Source organism: Pseudophryne corroboree, chromosome 6 (assembly GCF_028390025.1).
Source record: "Pseudophryne corroboree isolate aPseCor3 chromosome 6, aPseCor3.hap2, whole genome shotgun sequence".
NCBI lineage: Eukaryota > Metazoa > Chordata > Amphibia > Anura > Myobatrachidae > Pseudophryne > Pseudophryne corroboree.
The window spans coordinates 149,347,620-149,365,333 of record NC_086449.1 but is presented as its reverse complement, the minus strand read 5'-3'; the positions used below and the strand labels follow the sequence as shown (position 1 = coordinate 149,365,333).

At 49.0% G+C, this 17,714-nt stretch overlaps 1 protein-coding gene across 4 annotated transcripts in view; it reads right to left on the bottom strand.

Annotated features, from left to right (window-relative positions):
* Nucleotides 1-17,714, bottom strand: part of KANSL3 (KAT8 regulatory NSL complex subunit 3) — a 121,929-nt gene that overhangs the window by 62,948 nt on the left and 41,267 nt on the right. For all 4 annotated transcript variants that reach the window (XM_063932012.1, XM_063932013.1, XM_063932014.1 and 1 more), the window contains exon 16: nt 15,165-15,335. In XM_063932012.1, coding sequence (XP_063788082.1) covers nt 15,165-15,335 — 171 coding nt within the window. The remainder of the gene's footprint in view (nt 1-15,164; nt 15,336-17,714) is intronic.

The following is a 17,714-nucleotide window of genomic DNA, read 5'->3' as shown; positions in this document are numbered from 1 at the left end:
TTCACATAACTCATTTAACTCATGTGAAGGGGGAAAAGTCACTTCTTGCTTTTTCTCCCCAAACATATAAACCCTCTTGTCAGGGACAGGGTTTACCTCTGATATGTGCAATACATCCTTCATTGCTATAATCATGTAGCGGATGGCTTTAGCCATTTTAGGCTGCAATTTTGCATCATCGCCATCGACACTGGAGTCAGAATCCGTGTCGATATCTGTGTCAACAATTTGGGATAGTAGGCGCTTCTGAGACCCTGACGGCCTCTGCGCTGTAGGATCAGGCATGGGCTGAGACCCCGACTGTCCCAAGGCTTCAGCCTTATCCAACCTTTTATACAAGGAGTTTACATTATCATTTAACACCTTCCACATATCCATCCAATCAGGTGTCGGCGCCGTCGGCGGAGACACATCATTCATCTGCACCTGCTCTGCCTCCACATAGCCTTCCTCGTCAAACATGTCGACACAATCGTACCGACACACCAAACACACACAGGGGATCCTCTATTTGAGGACAGGACCCCCACAAGGCCTTTTGGAGAGACAGAGAGAGAGTATGCCAGCACACACCCCAGCGCTATATAACCCAGGAATTACACAGTAACGTAGTGTTTACCCAGTAGCTGCTGTATTTGTGATTATTGCGCTAAATTTATGTGCCCCCCCTCTCTTTTTACCCTCTTTCTACCGTGAGTCTGCAGGGGAGAGCCTGGGGAGCTTCCTCTCAGCGGAGCTGTGGAGAGAAAATGGAGCTGGTGAGTGCTGAGAAAGAAGCCCCGCCCCCTCAGCGGCGGGCTTCTGTCCCGCGATTTGTGTAAAATAATGGCGGGGGCTCATGCATATATACAGTGCCCAGCTGTATATATACCTCTTTTGCCAGGAGGTACTCAATTGCTGCCCAGGGCGCCCCCCCCGCGCCCTGCACCCTACAGTGACCGGAGTATGTGGGTTAGTGTGGGAGCAATGGCGCACAGCTGCAGTGCTGTGCGCTACCTCATATGAAGACAGGAGTCTTCTGCCGCCGATTTTGACGTCTTCTTGCTTCACCCGCCGGCTTCTGTCTTCTGGCTCTGCGAGGGGGACGGCGGCGCGGCTCCGGGAACGGACGACCAAGGTAAGTTCCTATGTTCGATCCCTCTGGAGCTAATGGTGTCCAGTAGCCTAAGAAGCGCAACCTAGCCGCAGTTAGTAGGTTTGCTTCTCTCCCCTCAGTCCCACGTAGCAGAGAGTCTGTTGCCAGCAGAAGCTCTCTAAAAATAAAAAAACCTAACTAAAATACTTTCTTATTAGCAAGCTCAGGAGAGCTCACTAAAATGCACCCAGCTCCGTCCGGGCACAGATTCTAACTGAGTTCTGGAGGAGGGGCTTAGAGGGAGGAGCCAGTGCACACCAGTAGTACTAATTCTTTCTTAGAGTGCCCAGTCTCCTGCGGAGCCCGTCTATTCCCCATGGTCCTTACGGAGTCCCCAGCATCCACTAGGACGTTAGAGAAAATGATTTACCGATAGGTAATTAAAATCCTATTTTCTCTTACGTCCTAGAGGATAGTTCCATTTAGTACCATGGGAATGTACCAAAGCTCCCAAACTGGGTGGGAGAGTGCTGAGGTTCTTGCAAAACTGATTGACCAAACTGAAGGTCCTCAGAGGCCAAAGTATCGTACTTGTAGGACTTCGCAAACGTGTTCGAACCTGACCAAGTAGCTGCTCGGCAGAGCTGTGAAGCTGACACATCCCGGGCAGCCGCCCAGGAAGAAACCACCGACCTAGTAGAGTGGGCCTGTACAGATTTTGGACATGGCAAACCTGCTGTGGAATAAGCATGCTGGATAGTAAGTCTGATCCAGCGTGCAATCGTCTGCTTTGAAGCAGTATACCCAATCTTATTGGGATCATAACGAACAAACAGCGAGTCCGTTTTTCTGTGACGAGCTGTTCTTTTCACATACACCTTCAAAGCCCTCACAACATCCAAAGACTTTGAAGTAGCAAAGTTGTCGGTGACAACCGGAACCACAATAGGTTGGTTGATATGAAATGCGGACAACACTTTAGGAAGAAATTGCTGACGAGTTCTGAGTTCAGCTCTGTCCTCATGGAAAATTAAATAGGGACTTTTGTGAGACAAAGCCCTCAGCTCCGACACACGTCTTGCTGAAGCCAAGGCCAACAGTGTGGTGGTCTTCCACGTAAGATATTTTACTTCGACCTCCTGTAGCGGTGTAAACCAGTCCGATTGGAGGAACTGCAGCAATAAATTGAGATCCCAAGGTGCCGTGGGAGGCACAAAGGGAGGTTGGATGTGCAGAACACCTTTCAAGAACGTCTGTACCTCAGGGAGAGAAGCCAATTGTTTCTGAAAGAAAATGGACAAGGCCGAAATCTGGACTTTTATGGAGCCCAGAGCGCAGGCCCACATCCACGTCTGCCTGCAGAAAAAGCAGGAAACGTCCCAGGTGAAATTCCACCGCAGAATAATTTCTGCTCTCACACCAAGGCCCTCATTCCGAGTTGTTCGCTCGCTGCTAATTTTAGCAGAATTGCTAATAGGCTAAAATCCGGCAGTTCTGCGCATGCGTATGCATTTCAGGGCGCACGCGCTAAGCAAATTTACACAAAACTATGCTATTTTACTCACAGGCGAACAAAGCTTTTCAATCGCTCTGCTGATTGACAGGAAGTGGGTGTTTCTGGGCGGAAACTGGCCGTTTCCAGGGAGTGTGCTAAAAAACGCAGGCGTGCCAGGTAAAAACGCAGGAGTGGCTGGAGAAACGGAGGAGTGGCTGGTCGGACGCTGGGCGTGTTTGTGACGTCAAACCAGGAACTAAACGGACTGAGGTGATCGCAATCTAGGAGTAGGTCTGGAGCTACTCAGAAACTGCAAGGAAATTGCATTTGTTAGCAATTCTGCTAATATTAGCAGAATTGCTAATCTTTCGTTAGCAATTCTGCTATGCTAAAATACACTCCCAGAGGGTGGCGGCTTTGTGTTTGCATTTCTGCTAAAAGTAGCTAGCAAGCGAACAACTCGGAATGAGGGCCCAAGAGACGTATTTCTTCCAAATACGATGGTAATGCTAAGATGTTACCCCCTTCCTGGTTTGGATCATAGTCGGGATAACCTTTTTAGGGATCCCACTCCTGGCTCGAATCAGCCGTTCAACTTCCATGTCGTCAAACGTAGCCGCGGTAAGTCTTGATAGACGAACGGGCCCTGTTGCTGAAAATCCTTGCGAATAGGTAGAGGCCACGGATCTTCGAAGAGCATCTCCAGGAGGTCCGCGTACCAGGTCCTTCTTGACTATTCCGGAGTAATGAGTATTGCTTGAACCTTTTCCCTTTTTATTCGCTTTAGAATTCTTGGGATCAGAGGAAGTGGAGGAAACATGTACACCATTTGATAGAACCATGGAGTCATCAGGGCGTCTATCGCCACCGCCTGTGGACCTCTCGACCTGGAGCAATACCGCCTGAGCTTCTTGTTGTGACGAGAGGCCATCGTGTCGATCTCTGGATATCCCCATCGACTTGTCAAGCACCTGAACACTTCCGGGTGAAAGCCCCACTCCCCTGGGTGCAGGTTGTGTCTGCTGAGGAAGTCTGCTGCCCAGTTGTCTACTCCCGGAATGAAGACCGCTGACAACGCCACAGCATTTCTTTCTGCCCAGAGGAGAATTCTTGACACCTCTGACATTGCTGCTCCGCTTTTCTTTCCGCCCTGTCGGTTTATGTAAATTACTGCCGTCACATTGTCCAACTGGACCTGAATGGCCCCGATCTTGAAGAAGATGTGAGGCCTGCAGAAGGGCGTTGTATATGGCCCTGAGTTCCAGAATGTTGATTGGAAGGATGACTTCCTGACTTGACCATCTTCCCTGAAACTGCACCCCCTGAGTGACCGCTCCCCAACCTCTGAGGCTTGCGTCTGTGGTTAACAGAATCCAGTTCTGAATTCCGAACCTCCATCCTGCGACGAGGTGAGAAGACTGTAGCCACCACAGAAGGGAGATCCCGGCCTTTGGCGACAGACGGATCCTCTGGTGCATGTGCAGATGCGATCCAGACCATTTGTCCAACAGATTGAGCTGGTAGGGTCTTGCGTGAAACCTTCCTTATCAAAGTGCCTCGTAAGAGACCACCATTTTCCCCAGAAGGCTAATGCACAGATGCACCGACACCCGGGTTGGCTTCAGGAAATCCCGAATCATTGACTGGATTACCAATGCCTTTTCCAACGGAAGGAACACCTTTTGTGACTCTGTGTCCAGTATCATTCCCAGGAATGGGAGCCTCCGTGTTGGCTCTAGTTGAGATTTCGGAAGGTTCAGATTCCACCCGTGATCCTGGATGAATTTGGTTGAGAGACCAATGCTATCCAGGTACGTGTATTATGTTCACTCCCTGTTTGCGGAGTAGAAACATCATCTTTGCCATCACCTTGGTGAACACCCTCGGTGCAGGGGAGAGACCAAATGGCAGGGCCTGGAACTGCTAGTGATAGTCCTGCAGTGCAAACCGTAGATAAGCCTGATGAGGTGGCCAGATCGGAATATGAAGGTACGCATCGTTGATATCCAGAGACACTAGGAATTACCCCTCCTCTAGATCTGAGATCACCGCTCTCAGAGACTCCATCTTGAATTTGAACACTCGTAAATACGGGTTCAAAGACTTTAGGTTCAGAATCGGTCTTACCGAACCGTCCAGCTTGTTTCGGTACTACAAACAAGTTGGAATAGTACCCCTTGTTTAGTAGATGAGGTGGAACTGGAACAATGACCTGAGTCTGTACCAGTTTTTGGATGGCATGCTGTAAAGTTATTTTTGCCTCTTGTGAAACTGGCAAGCCTGATTTGAAGAATCTGTGAGGTGGGTGCTCTTGGAACTCCAGTCTGTAACCCTGGGAAATAAGATCTATGACCCAGGGATCCTGGCACGAATTTGACTAGATCTGACTGAAGCTGCTGGAGGACGTAGAAGCACCTCTGGATTTGCCTTTGAACTTGGCCGTCCAAAAGGATTGTAACTTAGAAGCTGAATAAGTCTTCTTAGTCGGAGGGGCTGTGGAATGAAGATACGTAGACTTACCCGCAGTAACTATGGAGATCCATTTGTCTAGTTCATCTCCAAACTAGGCCTCTCCTGTGAATGGTTGGCCTTCCACGCCTTTCCTGGAGTCCGCGTCAGCAGTCCACTGGCGTAGCCACAAGCCCCTGCGGTGGTGCGTGCGTTAAGCATGCCTATTTCTTTTATGGCCTTCACCATAAAGTTCGCAGAGTCCTATACATGCTGTAGGAGTAAGATCAACATCCCCCCTAGATAAGGAATCTAATCCCTCAATTAGGTTACCTGACCATTTCGCAATGGCTTTAGTGATCCACGCACATGCAGTAGTGGGTCTTTGGGCCACCCTAGCAGCTGTGTACAATGATTTGAGTGTAGTCTCTATTTAACGATCAGCCGTGTCTTTTAGGTAGGCTGCACTAGGAACAGGCAATACAATTTTACGTGACAGCCTAGAGACTGATGCGTCCACTATCAGTGGATTTTCCCATTTTTTCCTATCCTCCAGAGGAAAAGGAAAAGATGAGAGCAACCTTTTAAGGATCTGAAACTTACTATCAGGATTAAGCCATGGTTCCTCAAACAGGGTATTCAATTCCTTTGACACAGGAAAAGTAACTGAGGACTTCTTCTTTACATTAAAATAAGATTCCTCACTCTCCTCTGACACCTTATCAAGAATATGCAGAACATCTCCGATAGCCTCTATAAGAGCCGCTATTCCCTGTGACAGAGCCACATCCCCCCCCCCCCCCAAATCTACCTCACCCTCCTCCAAGTCTGACCCATCAGCGTCAGAGTCAGATTGCAGGCTATGGGCCAGAGATCGTTTATGCGGACAAATGGGAGGGGACTGAGACACTGTTTTGGGGTCTCTGTTCATTAACTCATCCACAATTTGTGTTAAGTATTGCGTCTCTTTCTCATTGCGGGACAATTTTGTAGAAAGAGTGGAAATCGAGAGAATTAACCCACTCCGGTTCAGCCCCGCTAGCTTGTGAACCCTGAGTACCCTGTAGTGAGCCCCCTGGTGAAGAGGAACACTCCGCTGTACAAGAAACACACTCTTTGCTTGACATAATGTAAATGTGACAGCACACACACACACACACACACACACACACACACACACAGGAAAAGGTTAAGCACAATTAACCCACATAGAGCCCTTCAGGGAGACACAGAGTTGTTTGGAGCCAGCCCCCACCGCGCCCTTATCGCTAATGCCAAGCTTAGCCGGGTCGCAGACTAAGTACCCTGATAGGGGACTTAGTACACTAATAATCGCTCCCCCCCTGCTATGACCCCCTGGTACTGCTGAGGTAATCTGGAGTCACACCGGAGGAGCTGCGCGTCCCTGTCCTGTCAGCGTCTTTGTCCACTGCAGAGGGAAAATGGTGCTGGTGAGCTGCTGGATCCTCTCATAGTTAAGCCCGCCCCTCCAATGGTGCGCGGTCTTCTCGCTTGTTTTATACTGGCTGAGGAATTTGGTGATTTAAATGGAGAGAATCAATTTTAAGGCTGTGTTGCCAGTCTGGGTACTCTGCACAGTGTACTGAGACGCAGTTGTGTACTGTGTCTGGAGACGCATTCCACCCCATTTAGAAGCCGTGCGTCTTCGTACCCTTGTGCCGCCATAAAGGCCGGCGCCCTCTAACCGGGACGCTGGCTCAGTACTCACCACTCTTCATTCTTCTGGCTCTGTTAGGGGTGGCGGCGTGCTGCGGGAATGTACGCTCGTTGTGGTGGGGCTTGCAAATAGTTCCCTCAGGAGCTCAGTGTCCTGTCAGCGGGGAGCGGGACCATTAACCCTTCAAGAGTTTGGGCCATTCCCCCCCCCCCCCCCCCCCTTCCAAGTCCCACGAAGCAGGCAGGCTGGTGCCAAACAGTCCTGCCTGAAAAAAACAAACATAGAAAATAAATGGAGAAAACTCTTTAGGAGCTTTCTTTAGCGTGACCGGCTCCTCCGGGCACATTTTCTAAACTGAGTCTGGTAGGAGGGGCATAGAGGGAGGAGCCAACCCACACTATCAAATTCTTAAAGTGCCCATGGCTCCTAGTGGACCAGTCTATACCCCATGGTACTAAATGGACCCCAGTATCCTCTAGGACGTAAGAGAAAACAATTTTGCACAAATTCTAGATTTAGTGTGGAACTCTGGTATCATCGCATATCATTATTCCCTGAGAAATTCCATCTCTGGATGTTTTGTTGATGGTGGTAGAAAGAAATGACTAAAAGGTAGGTCGCCAGGACCTACCATAAAGTAAACTAAGACCTGCTGACTAGGACAGCCAAGGCATATGGTTTAGACCACTGGTTTTCAAACTTGGTCCTCAGGACCCCACGCGGTGCATGTTTTCTAGGTCTACTCACAGGACCACAAGTGAAATAATAAGCTCCAACTCTGGGGGGTATTCAATTACCTGCGAAGAAGCATCAGGAGTGAAAAACTGATGTTTTTTTGCACTTTTTCCCGATGTTTCTTTTGATATTTTTTTCAGCGTATACAATTAGGTCACCTGGACAAAAAAATCATTTTCACTTGAAAACGCACAGGTTTTGTGAAACCTGTGTGTTTTTCGGGAATTTAGCTTTGCCTACCTGAGGCAGGTAAAACAAAATCTCTGACAAGCTGCGTCTCACGCCAGCTTATCAGGCCTTATTGAATAGCCCCCAGCAACACAATTATTGAATACCCCCCTGTGCATCTTTTAAAATGTGTCAGTGAGTAACGAATACACCTGTGCTGCGCTCCTGCTGGGTCACCTGGAAAATGTCATCTGTTTGGGGTCCCGAGAACCACTGGAATAGATAACTTTCCAACCTGTCAGTTCATACAGTGTACAAGCACAGCACCATCTAGTGACAGACTATCGGCATAAAACTATTTTACAATAAGATCACTTAGGATGGTTTTTATGGTGCCCTCTATGAGACAAAGTAGATTGATACCCCTTTTCCACTAGCTAAATGTACCTGTGTTTTTGCACGGGGGAGCGCATCAACACAGGTTTTTAATAAGTGGAAATGGCTCAACGCGGGTTGAGTGACCCTGGAATCCTACCCAGGTAGCTACCTGGGTTGAACACGGTAACACGGTAATGACCCGGGTAATTGTGCAGTGGAAACGGTCAATACCCGTGTTTTCAGACCTGAGTAACAAGTGACATCAATATGCTTTTACAGAGCTTACCCGGGTTAAGTGGAAACAGATCCGACCCGGGAATAACCCGTGTCGAAGTGCAGTGGAAACGGATTTTACTCACCGGTAAATCTATTTCTCGTAGTCCGTAGTAGATGCTGGGAACTCCGTAAGGACCATGGGGAATAGACGGGCTCCGCAGGAGACTGGGCACTCTAAAAGAAAGATTAGGTACTATCTGGCTCCTCCCTCTATGCCCCTCCTCCAGACCTCAGTTAGGATACTGTGCCCGGAAGAGCTGACACAATAAGGAAGGACTTTGAATCCCGGGTAAGACTCATACCAGCCACACCAATCACACCGTATAACTCGTGATACTATACCCAGTTAACAGTATGAAATATAACTGAGCCTCTCAACAGATGGCTCAACAATAACCCTTTAGTTAGGCAATAACTATATACAAGTATTGCAGACAATCCGCACTTGGGATGGGCGCCCAGCATCCACTACGGACTACGAGAAATAGATTTACCGGTGAGTAAAATCTTATTTTCTCTGACGTCCTAGTGGATGCTTGGAACTCCGTAAGGACCATGGGGATTATACCAAAGCTCCCAAACGGGCGGGAGAGTGCGGATGACTCTGCAGCACCGAATGAGAGAACTCAAGGTCCTCCTCAGCCAGGGTATCAAATTTGTAGAATTTAGCAAACGTGTTTGCCCCTGACCAAGTTGCAGCTCGGCAAAGTTGTAAAGCCGAGACCCCTCGGGCAGCCGCCCAAGATGAGCCCACTTTCCTCGTGGAATGGGCTGTTACTGATTTAGGATGCGGCAATCCAGCCGCAGAATGCTCCAGCTGAATTGTGCTACAAATTCAGCGAACAATAGTCTGCTTAGAAGCAGGAGCACCTATTTTGTTGGGTGCCTACAGGATAAAAAAACGAGTCAGTTTTCCTGACTCCAGCCGTCCTGGAAATATAAATTTTTAAGGCCCTGACTACGTCCAGTAACTTGGAATCTTCCAAGTCCCTAGTAGCCGCAGGCACTACAATAGGTTGGTTCAAGTGAAAAGCTGATACCACCTTAGGGAGAAACTAGGGACGAGTCCTCAATTCTGCCCTATCCATATGGAAAATCAGATAAGGGCTTTTACATGACAAAGCCGCCAATTCTGACACACGCCTGGCCGAAGCCAAGGCCAATAACATGACCACTTTCCACGTGAGATATTTCAAATCCACAGTTTTAAGTGGCTCAAACCAATGTGATTTTAAGAAACTCAACACCACGTTGAGATCCCAAGGTGCCACAGAAGGCACAAAAAAGGGGATGAATATGAAGCACTCCCTTTACAAATGTCTGAACTCCAGGCAGTGAAGCCAGTTCTTTCTGGAAGAAAATCGACAGAGCCGAAATCTGGACCTTAATGGAACCCAAATTTAGGCCCATAGTCACTCCTGACTGTAGGAAGTGCAGAAAACGACCTAGCTGAAATTCCTCTGTTGGGGCCTTCCTGGCCTCACACCACCAACATATTTTCGCCAAATACGGTGATAATGGTTTGCGGTTACTTCTTTCCTGGCTTTTATCAGCGTAGGAATGACTTCCTCCGGAATGCCCTTTTGCTTTAGGATCCGGAATTCAACCGCCATGCCGTCCAACGCAGCTGCGGTAAGTCTTGGAACAGACAGGGCCCCTGCTGTAGCAGATCCTGTCTGAGCGGTAGAGGCCATGGGTCCTCTGATATTATTTCTTGAAGTTCTGGGTACCAAGCTCTTCTTGGCCCATCCGGAACCACGAGTATCGTTCTTACTTCTCGTTTTCTTATTATTCTCAGTACCTTTGGTATGAGAGGCAGAGGAGGGAATACATAAACCGACTGGTACACCCACGGTGTCACTAGAGCGTCCACAGCTATTGTCTGAGGGTCCCTTGACCTGGCGCAATATCTAGTTTTTTGTTTAGGCGGGACGCCATCATGTTCACCTGTGGCCTTTCCCAACGGTTTACCAACAGTTGGAAGACTTCTGGATGAAGTCCCCACTCTCCCGGGTGTCGGTCGTGTCTGCTGAGGAAGTCTGCTTCCCAGTTGTCCACTCCCGGAATGAACACTGCTGACAGTGCTAAGACGTGATTTTCCGCCCATCGGAGAATCCTTGTGGCTTCTGCCATCGCCATCCTGCTTCTTGTGCCGCCCTGTCGGTTTACATGGGCGACTGCCGTGATGTTGTCTGATTGGATCAGTACCGGCTGGATTTGAAGCAGAGGCCTTGCCAGACTTAGGGCATTGTAAATGGCCCTCAGTTCCAGAATATTTATGTGTAGGGACGACTCCTGACTTGACCAAAGTCCTTGGAAATTTCTTCCCGGTGTGACTGCCCCCCAGCCTCGAAGGCTGGCATCCGTGGTTACCAGGACCCAGTCCTGTATGCCGAATCTGCGGCCCTCTTGAAGATGAGCACTCTGCAGCCACCACAGTAGAGATACCCTGGTCCTTGGAGACAGGGTTATCAGCCGATGCATCTGAAGATGCGATTCCGACCACTTGTCCAAGAGGTCCCACTGAAAGGTTCTTGCATGGAACCTGCCGAATGGAATTTTGCTTCGTAAGAAGCTACCATTTTTCCCAGGACTCGTGTGCAGTGATGCACCGATACCTGTTTTGGTTTCAGGAGGTCTCTGACTAGAGATGACAGCTCCTTGGCTTTTTTCTGTTCTGTGTCCAGAACCATCCCCAGGAACAGCAGGCGTGTGGTAGGAACCAGCTGTGACTTTGGAATGTATAGAATCCATCCGTGCTGTTGTAGCACTTCCCGAGATAGTGCTACTCCGACCAACAACTGCTCCATGGACCTCGCCTTTATAAGGAGATCGTCCAAGTACGGGATAATTAAAAACTCCCTTTTTTCGAAGGAGTATCATCATTTCTGCCATTACCTTGGTAAAGACCCTCGGTGCCGTGGACAGTCCAAACGGCAGTGTTTGGAATTGGTAATGGCAATCCTGTACCACAAATCTGAGGTACTCCTGGTGAGGATGGTAAATGGGGACATGTAGGTAAGCATCCTTGATGTCCAGGGATACCATGTAATCCCCCTCCTCCAGGCTTGCAATAACCGCCCTGAGCGATTCCATCTTGAACTTTAATTTTTTTATGTATGTGTTCAAGGACTTCAAATTTAAAATGGGTCTCACCGAACCGTCCGGTTTCGGTACCACAAACAGTGTGGAATAGTAACCCCGTAGGGGCACCTGCTGGGAATACAGCTTGTGAATTGCCTCTAGCACAGCCTCCCTGCCTGAGGGAGTTGTCGGCAAGGCAGATTTGAGGAAACGGCGGGGGGGAGACGCCTCGAATTCCAGCCTGTACCCCTGAGATACTACTTGAAGGATCCAGGGATCCACCTGTGAGCGAGCCCACTGATCGCTGAAATTTTTGAGGCGGCCCCCCACCGTACCTAGCTACGCCTGTGGAGCCCCCGCGTCATGCGGTGGACTCAGAGGAAGCGGGGGAAGAATTTTGATTCTGGGAACTGGCTGACTGGTGCAGCTTTTTCCCTCTTCCCTCGTCTCTGTGCAGAAAGGAAGCGCCTTTGACCCGCTTGCTTTTCTGAAGCCGAAAGGACTGTACCTGATAATACAGTGCTTTCTTAGGCTGTGAGGAAACCTGAGGTAAAATTTTTTCTTCCCAGCTGTTGCTGTGGATACGAGGTCCCAGAGACCATCCCCAAACAATTCCTCACCCTTATAAGGCTCTATGTGCCTTTTAAAGTCAGCATCACCTGTCCAGTGTCGGGTCTCTAATACCCTCCTGACAGAATGGACATTGCATTAATTCTGGATGCCAGCTGGCAAAATATCCCTCTGTGCATCCCTCATATATAAGACGATGTCTTATGTTCGCAAAATAGTATCCCTGTTTGACAGGGTTACAGACCACGCTGCAGCAGCACTATCTGCAGGTCTCAGTCTAGTACCTGAGTGTGTAAATACAGACTTCAGGATAGCCTCCTGCTTTTTATCAGCGGGTACCTTCAAAGTGGCCGTATCCTAAGACGGCAGTGCCACCTTTTTTGACAAACGTGTGAGCGCCTTATCCACCCTAGGGGATATCTCCCAGCGTAACTTATCCTCTGGCGGGAAAAGGTACGCCATCAGTAACTTTTTAGAAATTACCAGTTTCTTTTCGGGGGAACCCACGCTTTTTCACACTTCATTCACTCATTTGATGGGGGAACAAAACACTGCCTGCTTTTTCTCCTCAAACATAAAACCCTTTTTTAGTGGTACTTGGGTTAATGTCAGAAATGTGTAACACATTTTTTATTGCCGGGATCATGTAACGGATGTTCCTAGTGGATTGTGTATATGTCTCAACCTCGTCGACACTGGAGTCAGACTCCGTGTCGACATCTGTGTCTGCCATCTGAGGGAGCGGGCGTTTTTGAGCCCCTGATGGCCTTTGAGACGCCTGGGCAGGCGCGGGCTGAGAAGCCGGCTGTCCCATAGCTGTTACGTCATCCAGCCTTTTATGTAAGGAGTTGACACTGTCGGTTAATACCTTCCACCTATCCATCCACTCTGGTGTCGGCCCCACAGGGGGCGACATCCCATTTATCGGCATCTGCTCCGCCTCCACATAAGCCTCCTCATCAAACATGTCCACACAGCCGTACCGACACACCGCACACACACAGGGAATGCTCTGACTGAGGACAGGACCCCACACAGCCCTTTGGGGAGACAGAGAGAGAGTATGCCAGCACACACCAGAGCGCTATATAATGTAGGGATAAACACTATCACTGAGTGAATTTTCCCCAATAGCTGCTTGTATAAACAATATTGCGCCTAAATTTAGTGCCCCCCCTCTCTTTTTAACCCTTTGAGCCTGAAAACTACAGGGGAGAGCCTGGGGAGCTGTCTTCCAGCTACACTGTGAAGAGAAAATGGCGCCAGTGTGCCGAGGGAGATAGCTCCGCCCCTTTTTCACTGACTTTTCTCCCGCTTTTTTATGGATTCTGGCAGGGGTAATTATCACATATATAGCCTCTGGGGCTATATATTGTGATTATTTTGCCAGCCAAGGTGTTTTTATTGCTGCTCAGGGCGCCCCCCCCCAGCGCCCTGCACCCTCAGTGACCGGAGTGTGAAGTGTGTATGAGGAGCAATGGCGCACAGCTGCAGTGCTGTGCGCTACCTTGGTGAAGACTGAAGTCTTCTGCCGCCGATTTTCCGGACCATCTTCATGCTTCTGGCTCTGTAAGGGGGACGGCGGCGCGGCTCCGGGAACGAACACCAAGGACGGGTCCTGCGGTCGATTCCTCTGGAGCTAATGGTGTCCAGTAGCCTAAGGAGCCCAAGCTAGCTGCAGTCAGGTAGGTTCGCTTCTTCTCCCCTTAGTCCCTCGGTGCAGTGAGCCTGTTGCCAGCAGGTCTCACTGTAAAATAAAAAACCTAACATATACTTTCTTTCTAGGAGCTCAGGAGAGCCCCTAGTGTGCATCCAGCTCGGCCGGGCACAGAAATCTAACTGAGGTCTGGAGGAGGGGCATAGAGGGAGGAGCCCGTGCACACCAGATAGTACCTAATCTTTCTTTTAGAGTGCCCAGTCTCCTGCGGAGCCCGTCTATTCCCCATGGTCCTTACGGAGTTCCCAGCATCCACTAGGACGTCAGAGAAAGGGGTATTAACATCATGCTGAGTAAATTCATTCCACGCCATAATATTTACAGGAGCCCATCAGAAGATGTCTAAGATAAAGATGTGATGGAAGCTTTTTCTTCTACACACATCAGATTACCACTTTATAAATCTATTGAAATCAGGCAGACAGTGGGATTGTCAGTCTCACAGGTCTAAAAAAAGCAGAAATGTGAATTGTATTTTAGGCTTAGTGGGCCTATATGATGAAGTAGTGAGCTAATGGGGGTCATTCCGAGGTGATCGCTAGCTGCCGTTGTTCGCAATGTGCACGCGCGACGTACAAAGGCCGTTGTTGTTTTGAAAAGTTTTCAGTCTAACTGATGGCCGCAAGAAGATTGACAGGAAGGGAGCGTTACTGGGTGTCAACTGACCGTTTTCAGGCAGTGTTTGCAAAAACGCAGGCGTGTCTGAAAAAACGCAGGCGTGGCTGGGCGTTCGCTGGGCGGGTGTATGACGTCAAATCCGGACACGAATAGGCTGAAGTGATCGCAAGCGCTGAGCAGGTTCAGAGCTACTCAGAAACTGCACAAACTGTTTTTGCAGAGCTCGGCTACACATGCGTTCGCACTTTTGCTAAGCTAAAATACACTCCCCAGTGGGCGGTGGCATAGAGTTTGCACGGCTGCTAAAACTAGCTAGCGAGCGATCAATTCGGAATGACCCCCAATGTGCTAACTGCTGTCAGATTGAAATGTTTGAAGATAAAAATGCTTTTTAATGACAATATTTCAGAATCTTTCAAAGTCTCCTGATCATAGCACATCTGCGCCTGACACGTGCTTTTCCTGCGCTGACTGCAGTGTGAAATAGTCTGGTAAACATGTCCAGTCCAACATTGCAAAAAGTACAATGGTTAAAATGATCCTCAGCAGTAATTAGATGGGCTGTCCTGTGCTTCCTGCTATTCATCTTACAGACACGCTACATTCCTATACTGAAGGTCATGTGGAGAGTTTTCAATCAGCCCCAGTAATTTTTATAACAGGTTGTGCTGATTACAGCAGAGTGCACTGAACAGTGAAACTCTATGTACATGGAAGAGCTCTGGCTTGTGATAAAGTGCGATGAGGAGCTACTGGAAAGGTGCCCATACTAAGAGGCCAGTGTATGTACCGGAAAAACAACTTAGATAAGAAATCCCATTTCCTATAATCGTTCTACTAGGAAACAGGTGCCTGTGGCAGTGCAAGGGTTAGGTAGGAGCACGTCCACACCAGACAGTACACATTAGTCATATCTGCAGACCTTCTTGTGAGATGGAGCTCCCTCCTCCTGCAGTATCCCCGTGGGAGACAATGGTCACTTTGATTTTGGCACGTTTGGAATTCTTTAGTCCATGGGTACTTCCTGGGCTTGGGGGCCTCTTCAGCTGTCCCCTGCTGTCCTCTTTCTCCTCTGACTCTGAAGAGACGGGAACTGGACACACAGGGAAAAACATTAGTTTGCTGGAACATATAACACAATTAGACATTGGATAGTTTTGTCCAAATTATTTTCTGTTGTGGAATAGCAGTGGGGAGCAAAGTCCCAATACACTGACACATTTACTGACTTCTTGTGTAGAACTTCTGCTAATTAATAAAACAAGACCCATCATATCTGAACAATGTTATACAAGATGTTATTACTTGGTAAATTCTAACAAGTAATACATGAACCCTTCACTGCAAACTCTTGGGGCTTTTTCAGCCCACTGCAATCTGTTATTGGTACTTTATTTACCTCTACCTTGGCCCATCAAAGAAATGTTACTAGTTTTAGATCAGGGACAATATGCTGAGAAATGACATTCTTGAAGTTCTGCCTCTGTGCTCTACTGAAATAGGATGATCTAACTGGCAATGACCTTGCACTGGAAAGTATGACAACTGCATGCAGGGCCAGAGTAAGGCTGGTTGGGGGCCCAGAGCAATGAAGGTGTGGGGGCCCCCAACACACACACACACACACACACATACTACCTGAACAACATCAGAGAGCAGCAGCCTGGCCAGGGACAGAGCGCCGGTGCTGCTCACACTCAGTATCTCGCAGGATTTCCCTTCACTATCCCACGAGACTGTACACTCAGGCCCTCAGCGCCCACTGTTAATGAACAGCGGAGCCACCGGAGGGACTGCGACTGAAAAAGCAGTCTGTAGGGGTAGTGCTCCTTATAACCATAACGCCCACTGTAGTGCCGCTTATATACATAATGCCCACAGTAGTAGTGCCCCATACACCCATGAAGCTTACAGTAATGCCGTTTACACATTATGCCACCCATATACAGCAGAGGCGGTTCCAGAAGAAAATGACGAGTGGGGGGGCGTACCATGATAGGGGAAGATGGAGGTTAGTGGTATGGTATATGATTTGCCAAAAGGACCTTTCTCGTCAGGCGCTGGGCAACGTTATCATCTACTGGGAACAGTAACCTATGGCGAGTGAAGTGACAGAGGGGCATACACACAGGTGACAGGGTGACATACACAGGGTAAAAGCGACAAACACAGGGTGTCAGAGGGGTATATACATGGGGCAGGAGAGGGTCATATTTGTGGGGGGATGGGGAGATACGTACACAGAGTGACAATGCACACCTACCCTCCCAATCCATTTTTGTCAGCCCCATATTACTTTTCCCCTCACCCCATTAGCCACTGACCTGGCTGGTTGCCACTGCTGTTTTTCTTTGCTGCGCGGGGTCCTCTCCTGTGTGTGCGGTGATGGCTGGGGTTTAAATAGCAGACAGTGCAGCAGCAAATGTGGAGATGATGATGTTAGGATTCCAGCAAACTGCTGGATCCTAGTGTCAAGTGACTGTCTGGCTCCCCTCCGGCCAGGCTGCGTGTACCCCCCAGCCCTTGCCCTTCAAAATACTAGAAAACCCAGCATGCCCCCCTCCCCTCTGGATCTGCTTGTGACTTTACAATGTTGACAGGTACAGTATGGAGGAGCAGAGAGGGAAAGGGGGACTGCAGAATAGAGCCGAGCTGCACGGGATACCGGCCTCTGCTGTGCCTGTCAAACTATATGAGAGGCAGCAGCCGGCAACGGACATCCCGCATGTCCCAGCCAGGTACTGTAGCACGTCACTGCGCGGGGGCCCTTAATGTGTGCACCGGCGCTGCTGCCTGTCATATAGCTTGACAGATGCAGCGGCGGCCGGCAGCACCGTACGTCCCAACAAGGCAGCACGTCTCTGTGTGGAGGCCCCAGGGCGGCCACCCTGTCGCCCCTTCCTTAATCCGGCCATGACTGCATGCACTGAAAAGCTCAGTGTAGAACAGACTGGCTGATAGCTACCATTTCATACAATAGGAGACTGGGGGAGATCAAGCATGTTGCCTCATGTAACCAATCCGCTTCTAGTAATCATTTTATAGAGTGTACTCAAGAAATGATAGCTAGAAGGATTTAGGTTGCTATGGGCAACTTCTCCATTGTCTTCTTTAGAAAGCCGTAGGAAGGGAGGATCAGAGTGGTTAGACTACCTACATACCAGGTGTCGGGATCCTGCGCGTCAGAATGCCGCTGTCTGTATTCTGACGGCTGGCATACTGTTATTTCATATCTTTCTGGCATCCTATCTGGGGGGCACTACTAACCATGTGGTGGCACTGGGAGACGTTGGCACTCCAAACTGAACTTGTTTGTAGCGGAATCCTCTATACATACCTCCCACCAGCACCAGAAAAGTCAACAGGAGACAGTTTATTTTGTGTACCATTGACAGTACTAGTAGTATGTTCTTATGACAAACTGATGGTGTTTTCTGATAGCAGATCCTATTACATGCTAATGTTCAAACAT